The sequence below is a fragment of the Pongo pygmaeus genome, chromosome 13 (genome assembly GCF_028885625.2).
Source record: "Pongo pygmaeus isolate AG05252 chromosome 13, NHGRI_mPonPyg2-v2.0_pri, whole genome shotgun sequence".
Lineage (NCBI taxonomy): Eukaryota > Metazoa > Chordata > Mammalia > Primates > Hominidae > Pongo > Pongo pygmaeus.
In genome coordinates this window covers 124871606-124881274 of record NC_072386.2, presented here as the reverse complement: position 1 = coordinate 124881274, position 9669 = coordinate 124871606, and the positions used below count along the sequence as shown (strand labels likewise).

General features: G+C 56.2%; 1 protein-coding gene and 1 non-coding gene across 7 annotated transcripts in view; one reads left to right on the top strand and one right to left on the bottom strand.

The window, feature by feature from the left end:
* The first annotated feature begins 2331 nt into the window (after nt 1-2331).
* Nucleotides 2332-2457, top strand: LOC129044805 (U6atac minor spliceosomal RNA). The gene has a single exon (XR_008504795.1). It is a non-coding gene; the product is annotated as a U6atac minor spliceosomal RNA (small nuclear RNA).
* A 4456-nt stretch (nt 2458-6913) lies between these two features.
* Nucleotides 6914-9669, bottom strand: part of WDR5 (WD repeat domain 5) — a 28824-nt gene continuing 26068 nt past the window's right edge. For all 6 annotated transcript variants that reach the window (XM_063650038.1, XM_063650039.1, XM_054500809.2 and 3 more), the window contains one exon: nt 6914-8986. In XM_063650038.1, coding sequence (XP_063506108.1) covers nt 8886-8986 — 101 coding nt within the window. In that variant the 3' untranslated portion in view covers nt 6914-8885. The remainder of the gene's footprint in view (nt 8987-9669) is intronic.

Sequence of the window (9669 nt, the reverse complement as noted above, 5' to 3'; positions counted from 1 at the left end):
AAGTGGACTCCCCGAGGATGACCACTCTGATTGCCCCGTCCACCTTTCTGCCCCAGGCGCCAGGCACATGGAGCCAGGCCGACTCTTCCTCTGGTCCAGAGACATTTGTGCGCCCCAGAGGGATTTGTGCGCCCCAGAGGGACTTCCAGCGGTTGACATGAGCATGTGCCCAAATCGAGGCTGAGGGCATGAGTCTCAGGGCAATACCAATACTGATCATGCCTTTGTTCAACAAACACTTTGGGGTGCCCTGTGTGCAAGTGCTGGGCTCATCTTCGGATGCAGTGGTCAGCAGGAAACGCGGCGTCTGTCAGAGCCGGAGTTCCAGAGGCACCAGCAGACATGGGGCAAAGCCGCCTCCATCGGTGCATGACAGGCTGCTTCCACGGGTTCTGCACCGAGTCCGAGAGGGTGCTGTGGCCTCCCAGGTCCTTCCAGCCTGGCCCTCCCAACCCTGCAAAGACCCCCTTGCCATCTTCCCTCTTCTTGGGTTACCACTGGTAAGTCTCCTGGGTGACGTGCAGACCTCCGACCTCCACCCAAAGTAAAGACAGGCTGCTATGACGGCAGGACCCAAAGGGCCTCAGTGAATACAGATTCCTGGGCCTGACCACAGACCCTGGACTCAGACTAGGGAAGAGACAAGAATCTGCATTTTAGGAAACCCCATCCTCGTGACAACACAGGCAGGTGGGCAGTGCACAGAACGCCAGCTGGGCAGATGCTTGGGCCCCCTGGATCACGCAGATCCCCAAAGCCACCAGTCCTTCACAGTCTGGGCCCCAGGGTGACACCAGGCCTCCCACTGCTGAAGATCACCAGCCAGGCACACCACTTTCAGCCCCCAAGGTCCTGGCTCTGACCTCCAGGCTGCTGCTCCCCGCCCCACACCTTGACCGTCTTTGCAGGGTGAGCAGTGTCTTCCTCATGCATTTGGTTTCCTATCTGTAATCCAGGGCTTACCCTGAACCTTCTGGAGAAGACCTGACTCAGGGTGTGGCTGGCCTTCTGCAGCAGTGCCAAGCCCAGCCCACCAGGTCTCCAGGGAGAGGAAGTTAAGGAAATTTAAGGACCTGCCTTAACCTACAAGTTCACTTTTGTTTTTTCTAATTAATATGTACAACTGGAAACACACACAACTCAAAAGCTCTGAGAAATGAGTATGGCCATTCACAGCCCACAGCACACGGCCACCAGGAGTGGGCCACTGAGGACCTCTGTGCTTGTTGTGCACACATCCATGTGGGCAGGCACATGTGTCTGCATGCGTATACACATATTCACGTGTGTAAACGCGTGTCCACCATCCATGCGTGCACTTGCACGTGTGACTCGTGTGCAGACGTGCGTGTGCAGACATGTGCGCGTGTAGACATGGGCGTGTGTAGACATGCGTATGTACATACGTGTAAGGACGTGTGTGCCCCCATGTATGGACACGTGCATGAATGTGCAGAGGTGTTGAGGGCGCATGTGCATCGCGCGCACAGCGATCATCCTCACCAGGCCGGGTGGTGCCCCAGGCTGTGCAGACCCTCGCGCTCCTTGTCAGTAAGGCCGCGCGTCCCCGGTCCCCGAGCCTCGCAGAGCCCTGCCCATCGAGGCGATGGGAGGGGCGCGGCCTGCGGGGCGCCACAACCGCCCGGGGGTCCACGGAACGGAGGACGAGAGCAGGACGGGACCGCGCCAAGGCGCCAATACTGACGTTGTAACCTGGAGCCGGAGGACACGCGCGGACGCCAGAGCCGAAACCGGTTCCAGGGCACTCGGCCGTTCTAAGGCTCGAACTCGCCACCCAACACCGCGCACAGCTTGCGAGAACGCGGCTGAGCCGACGCGGCGCATGCGCAGGCGGCCTCCCGCGCACCACAGGGTCCTGAACAGCCGCAATTCCCGGGCAGGGCCGCGTCCGGAAGTCCGTGGAACGGATCTTCCGATCCTTGTTCTCTGATTCGTTACCAACCTTCCACTTCCGTAGACAGTTCTTCCCGCCTTCCGCCGTGGGCTAGGCGTGTTGCCGCAGGAGGTGCGCGCCCGCCCTGTTTTGTTTCCGGGGGAATCTACTTCTCTGAAGGACGTTCGGGACTTCCGTTTGTTCCCCTCAGCTTCTAATTGGCTGCTTTTATGAATATATTAGGGCACGAAAAATGGTAGATTTTTTTCTTACACGTTCAAATTAATAAAGAGGATTGAATAAAACAGTTGTGGTTTCCCAGTGGACCCTGGCATTTTTACAAATGTACCTCCATGGATAGCGAACAAGAAGTCGCCCTCAGCGAAAGGCGGATAGAGCTTTGGTCCTTAAATAAGTTGCGCACGGGAGCTTAGAGCGTGTTGTATGAAAGGAGAGAAGGTTAGCACTCCCCTTGACAAGGATGGAAGAGGCCCTCGGGCCTGACAACACGCATACGGTTAAGGCATTGCCACCTACTTCGTGGCATCTAACCATCGTTTTCTTGTTTCTTTTATGTTTTTCTTCAGACGGAGTCTTACTCTGTCGCCCAGACTGGAGTGCAATGGCGCGATCTCGGCTCACTACAACCTGCACCTCCTGGATTCAAGCGATTCTCCTGCCTCAGCCTCCGGAGTAGCTGGGATTACAGGCGCCTGCCACCACGCCCGACTAATTTTTTGTATTTTTAGTAGAGACGGGGTTTCCCCATGTTGGCCAGGCTGGTCTTGAACTCCTGACCTCAGGTGATCCGCCCGCCTCGGCCTCCCAAAGTGCTGGGATTACAGGCGTGAGCCACCGCAAAGCCCGGTGTATTTTTTGTTTTAAATTCTTTTATCTTCTTTCCTTGGGACACGGGCGCGGGTCGCACTTGTGCACGGGTGCGCCGTTCCGCCGCTGCTTGGGGCTTTTCCGTTAATCTTCACCGCCCCTTCTTGGCATTGGGTCGTGTTCGCGTCTCGACACCCGGCAGGGCCCGTCTCCCGAGGGCGCCCCGGTCGCCGCATGAGGCACAGGGCGGCTCGGCGGGTTGACGGGCGCGTCCCCAACATCGCAAACGTTCAGGGCCTCGTTCAAAGCCTGACGAAGTTTCCGCTCAACATTGATTCATTCACAGAAAACTAAGCACTGGGCACGGCCCGGAGATACGGCAGCTACCCAGCGAAGCCGCTGCCCGCCCGGAGCGCATTCCCGGCCATTCCAGAGCCTCCGCCCCGAGCCCAGTGGAGACCCGCTCCAGCGAGCAGGGCGGACGGGGAGGTCAACACCCAAGTCCAGATCCAAGGAGGCGCGAGGACCTCGGAGCCCTGAGACGCAGGGAGGGCCCCGCAAGGCCCCGGGGCTGGAGGGGAGCCAGGAGCCAGGAGGGGGATCAGGGGACGACCCGTTTGGCCCGGGGCCCCAGGGACCTGTGCAAGGACCTGAGCTTCGACCCTCAGCAAGGGCGAGTCCTTGGAGAACCTCCCGCAGGGGAGGGACTGGACCGAATGAGATCAAAGGACGTCCTTCCGGCGGCCACGCTGAGAACAGCCCAGCGGGCAAGGATGGTAGCGGGAAGACCTTCGCGGCTGCGGCGGGGCGAGGCCGGAGGCCGGGTGCGGGCACCATGGAGGGGCTGAGAGCCCTGGGTTCTGGAGAAGATGTGCCAACAGCCGTGGAGGGCAGGGTCGGGGTAACTGCAGGGTGTCAGTCCCCCTCCGGGGAAGGACGCGGTGCCACCTGCTGAGACAACCAAGGCTGCGGGAGGCGCAGGCCCCGGGAGCTGGAGGGCCCGGCACTCAGGCCTGGGATGCGGAAAATAGGCAGGCCAAGTGCGCGCCGCTCCAGGGCTCAGGCCTGCGCAATCAGCACACCAGCCACGTTAAAGCCACAGCCTGGCTGCATCCCTTAGGAGAGAGTGGGCCGATCCAGGTGAGGGCTCAGCCTGGATGGAGGCTGGAAACCGCAGCCCAGCTCGCCCCCTGCACCCCGACAATGAAGCTACCAAGCGGCCTTCATCTGTTACAGCCCCTCCCCTCGGGGTCACCCCATATTCCGGTATTTCCTTCCCCAAAAGGCTTTATGGGAACCCTCCCTCCTGCTCACCAAGCTTTTGACAGAAGAGTCGACTATCAGGAAAAACAGAGAGACCTTGAAATAGCCATAAGGAAAAAACCCTCTGCTCAACCTAAGGAGTCTAAGCAGCCATCCGGGTCCTCTCCACCTTTGGTTTTTTGCTGTTCACTGTTCACAGCTCAAAACTGTAGGAAGCTGAATGTGCCTGCCCAGTGGGATGTGATTATTACTGTGGATTTTGACCTTTTGCCAGTTTTGAATCTATTTGCAATTTGTCTTAGCATTCATCTGCCTGCATAAGTGTGGTACTTTCAAGCGGTTGTAACATCTTACAGGTCCCCTCATTAGTTGAGTTACATAAAATCTTTTGCCAAGTGGATCTCACCTTTAACAGTACCTGCACCCCCTGCTCCCCCGCACCCGTCGGGCTTGGTGGTGAGGGTCAGGGTCTCCCCCGAGGGTGTGAAATGCCATCTCAGCCCACAGCCCAGGAGCGGGCATCACTCTACAGGGATTCAGCATCCTCTGCCCTTCCTCTGGGTAACCATACCTGAGTCTCCTCTTCACTGAATCTTTTCTATTTCTCAGAACTCATCCTTGACCCTAAGGTAGCTCCTTGCTGGGATGGTGAATCCACACGGCCAACAGCTTACCCCACCACAGTGTTTTGAGAGCTTCCTTCATGGGCTGAAGAGCAGGATGTGCCAGGATGTGGCACACAGCTTGTTTTTCTAAATGACACAGATTGATCCCACCTGTGCATGGTTCCCATAGATGGAAATCACCAGAAAGGCACCCCAGAGAGTGAGAATGGCAAGCGTGGTGAGAGCATTCGCCTGGCCTCTGTGTGTGTCCCCATCCATCACGTCTGTCCTGGGCACAAACTCCTGTATGTTTTTTAACATAGGACTCAAGTAAGGACTGGAAAGATGTTTATCAAATAAAACCAATCTGCTGATGAGTCAGCTGTTTGAACACGCACACAGCACCACCCACCCTGGTGGGTGCATGGAGCGTGGCCGGCTGCCTCACCCACTGCCAGGTTACAGGGAACACAGGAGACAGGAAGATGCTGAACAGCCCCACGGAGATGCACTCAGCAAAACCAGACCAGGAGGCCACAAGATAAACGACCTGGTTTCAACGATACATGGCACAGAAAAAAGAGGGAGGACCTGGCGATTTAAAAAGACTTGAGGGGCCGGGCTCGGTGGCTCACGCCTGTAATCCCAGAACTTTGGGAGGGCAAGGCAGGCGGAGCACTTGAGGTCAAGAGTTTAAGACCAGCCTGGCAACATGGTGAAACCCCATCTCTGCCAAAAATACAAAAATTAGGGCGTGGTGGGTGGGTGCCTGTAGTCCCAGCTACTCAGGAGGCTGAGGCAGGAGAATCACCTGAACCTGGGAGGCAGAGGTTGCAGTGAGCTGAGGTCGTGCCACTACACTCCAGCCTGGGCAACAGAGCAAGACGTCTCCAAAAAAAGAAAAAAAAAAAAGGCTTGAGGTAAACTAACCAGATGCAGGTGAAAACCTTGTCTCGTTCCCGATTCCATACACAGGCATACATGTGTGCAAGCACATACATGCATTTGTGCATGTGCACACACATAACCCTATGCACACATACCTTGCAGGTACATCTACATACACATACACATGCTGTGGTTTGCTGCACAAATATACTTGTGTGCACCCATGTACAGGTGTGCACTACATGCATATATATACGTGTACGCGTGCATGTGACGTGTGTATATGCTTGTATGTGTGCACATACAGGCACACTTTTTTAAAACATACTAAGACAACAGGGGAAATCTGAACATCAGATATTCAATTAAATAATTTTAGGGGGGCTGGGTACAATGGCTCACCCCTGCAGTCCCAGCACTTTGGGAGGCAGAAGTGGATCACCGGAGGCCAGGAGTTTGAGACAGGCCTATGCACCACAGTGAGACCCTGTCTCTGCAAAATTAAATATTCAAAAATTTGCTGGCCTGCCCGGCCAACATGGCAAAACCCCAACTCTACTAAAAATACACAAAACAGCCAGGCCTGTAATCCCAGCTACTTGGGAGGCTAGGCGCAAGAATCGCTTGAACCCGGGATGTGGGGATTGCAGTGAGCTGAGATGGCACCACTGCACTCCAGCCTGGGTGACAGAGTTAAACCCTGTCTCAAAAATAAAAGAATTAGACGGGCATGGTATCATGTGCCTGTGGTCGCAGCTACTTGGGAGGCTGAGGTGGGAGGATCACTCATGTCCGAGAGGTTGAGGCTGCAGTAAGTCGTGATCACACCACTGTATTCCAGCCTGGGCAACAGAGTAAGACCCCATCTCAAAAAAAAAATAAAAGGCGGGGGTTGGAGACCTTTTTTGGTATGAAAATGGCGTTGTGGTGATAATGCTTCTGGAGACTTTTGAGATACCATGCGTTCAGCGCTCACAAGGTAGAATGTCTGGGATTTGTACTGAAATAACAGGAGGAGCCAATAAACAACGATGAAGTTCCTGCAGCAGGGACAGGAACCTGGGGGCGCAGCGCTCTTCACATCTGAAAGCTCCTGTTAGTTTGTAGCGCATACGCTGGAAGATACTCCCCAACACGGTGCTGGCAGCAGGACTTCGGAGGGCCCCTCCTCATCCGTGCCCACCTGCCTAACACTGTCAGTAATTAGCACACAGGTATAAACCTAAGAGTGGAAAAACCAATACAAAATACATAGAATAATTAGCACAAATAGATGACTTTCCTCAGGTTACTGTAAAAACCCAGGACTGTCCTATGGGGCACACTGGCTCACCAGACACCACCCCCACCACCGGGGACAAAGCCCCAGGGTGGCTGCCCTCCCACCCCACAGAGACAGCTACGTTTTAAGTTAAGAAATTCTCACAAGACTAAATTAGAAGACATGAAAATTTTTATTTTCAAAAAGAATGTATTTTTACATAAATCTACAACAGAATTCAAATGTAGAAAAAATAAACTATATTCAGGGATACAGCGCTCAGCACAGCACACCCCCTCCCCGGAGTGGGCCGTCCCCCCAGAACAAGACTGAAGGGGCCTCGCCGGCCCCAGGACCCCCACAGCAGGGCAGCCATAGGCTGGCACGCGGAGCTCCCCATGTCTGTCACAACAGACTGCAAATGCGAGGCGCCCAGACCCTGAGCGTCGAAGACAAAAACAACCCATTTTCACTGTGGCAACTCACTTCTTAGTGCAGGTCACTCATCCGTACACCTCATCGGAAACAGAGGAGCAGGGGAAACCACAGGACATACATCTCCAGATGCCTCAGATAATCCCCTCCTCACCCCTGCCACTCGAGGACCCCCAGGAGAGCCCACCTGACAAACCTCCTGCTTCCTCCCTGGGCCGGTGCAACCAAAAACCTGCAGGATTCACCCAGGACTCCAGGCCCTGAGAGAGGCAGAGCTGGCTGGGCTCCCCCAGGACTCCAGGCCCTGAGAGAGGCAGAGCTGGCTGGGCTCCGGGGCCAGGGCCCTCTGTAGACCCAGGACCCAAGTTGGCTTCCCAGAGCATCACAGCCCCAAAGCCCTGCCCCGTGGGACAGACCCAGGCACCTGTGCCCTCGGCCACCCTGCTCCGCCCTCACTGTGTGTGGCAACCCTCACCACAGCTGTCTCCACGGGCAGGTTCAGGTTTCAGCCTCACTCCCCAGAGGCTCCTGCTCGGCCTCTGCTGTAAACTGCTGTGCAGGTGAGCACCAGGAAGCCACACTGCCAGAAGCAGAGGCAGCAGGGCAGGCGGGTGAGGGCTCCGGCAGGGACGGCGAGGCTCGCGCTTAGCACCCAACCCCTCGAGGAGGCCGAGGGGCAGCGCTGGCCCTGCAGCCCTCATAGGGCGCATAAGTCCCACTGGCATCTGACCTGGAGTGAGGGACTCAGGGAGCCTTCCCATGCCACAGGCATCCCCCACATCCCAACACGAGTCCATCAGGAGCTTGGCTCCTTCGCAACTAAGAACCTCCCCACCCCCGCTCCTCCCCCAGCAACACTGAACAATGAACCTAGAGAGGAAGGCGTCTTCAGAGAGCAGGTGCAGCCAGCCTCAGCACCTCCTTTCTGAAGAAACCTTCCGCCCTCTTGCCCCAGGGGAGCCTTTCTCCAAGAAAGCCACATGGGACGAGCTTCACAAGGACGCACTTGCCACAACCATTCACAAAACCCCACCTTTTATTACAGTCTGCGGTGCTGCTTGTTGCAGGGACACTGAGACAAACGGGAGCATCGAGCATCGTGTGCGATGACCGTGCTATCAGCGTGTGGGCCACAAGCTCCCAAGACACAAACGGCTCTTTACACGGAAAACAACCACACAATGCTGTTTTCCAGAAAAACGAAAATACACTAGGAACAGCTACTGGCGGGAATGGAGGAGTCAGGGCCCTGGGCCAGGGCATCTACGCAGCAGAGAATGGGGGCAGCCGGCGTGGGCCAAAGGGGAGGCTGGCGGGACCACGGTGGCGGTGACAGGCCACAGCGTGCACTGGGTCGTGGAATATCAAAAAGATACAGAACGTTTACTGAAAAGACACAACGCATGTTAAATTGAACTTCACCCTTCTGTAATAAAAAATTAAAAACTTTTGTTGACTCTGTTTGAACACAATAGACTAGGAACTCTTCCCTAGACAGTGTTAGAATTGGCAAGAAATGTCACCAGCAACTTTTAGAACTTTCCGGTGGTCCACACCTTCCGCTCGGCCAGATCATCTTCAAAGAGGAGGCTCAAATCAGGCCCTGTCCTGACTCCCAGGCGCAGATCCGGGGACCACCTCCAAGACACCCTGTTTCTTGCCAATCCGGGTCAACATCCCGACAGTCTCTCGTGGGCAGGAGCAAAGGGACTTAGCAGTCACTCTTCCACAGTTTAATTGTTTTGTCATTTTCTAGTGCAGCAGAGGCGATGATGTTTTCTGTTGGGTGACAAGCTGTTGAGATCACGACATCTGAAAACAAAGACACAGTCAGAACCAGAGCCATCCCTGCGCCTGGGTTGGGGGCGCCATCCCAGGCTGAGCTCCACCTTTCTCCAGAAATGGGGGTAGCACCTGCCCGTCACCTGGGAGGTCATAGGACAAGCATCCACTGCCCACCCTCGACACAGGAAGCCCAGGGGAGGGGAGCAAGGGGACAGCAGCCGGTACCAGAGCAACACAGGCGGTTGGGGGACAGGGGCAGGAGGCCACAGGGAGTGCCAGCCCTGCCTGCAGACTAGGAGCCCCACACGCCCCCACCAGCAGCAGCTCAGCGCCCACAAGGAGGAGCGTGGCAGCAGGACTGGCTCAGAGGCTGGCGCGCACAAGGACTGCAGTCGGACCCCTCGCAGTCCTCAGTCCTTTATCGACAATGTCCCTCTTTTCCTCGGACCCTGAGCCGCCCACTCCCACCACCTTCCCCCAATGCTAAGCCCCAGAGCACCCCACAGGGCTGGCTCTGTCACAGCAAGGACAAGTCCACCACCCAAGCAGGGCAGTCAGATCTAACAGACTGGTGGTGCAAGGTCGGCCACATCAAAGTTTACAGCTTCTACGTAAACCAAAGGAACCCCAGAACGCCAGCGAGGACCCGGGGGAAGGCCCAGGCCCGCCGTGGAGCGTGAGCACTGACCCCAGGCTGGGTGAAGCTGCTC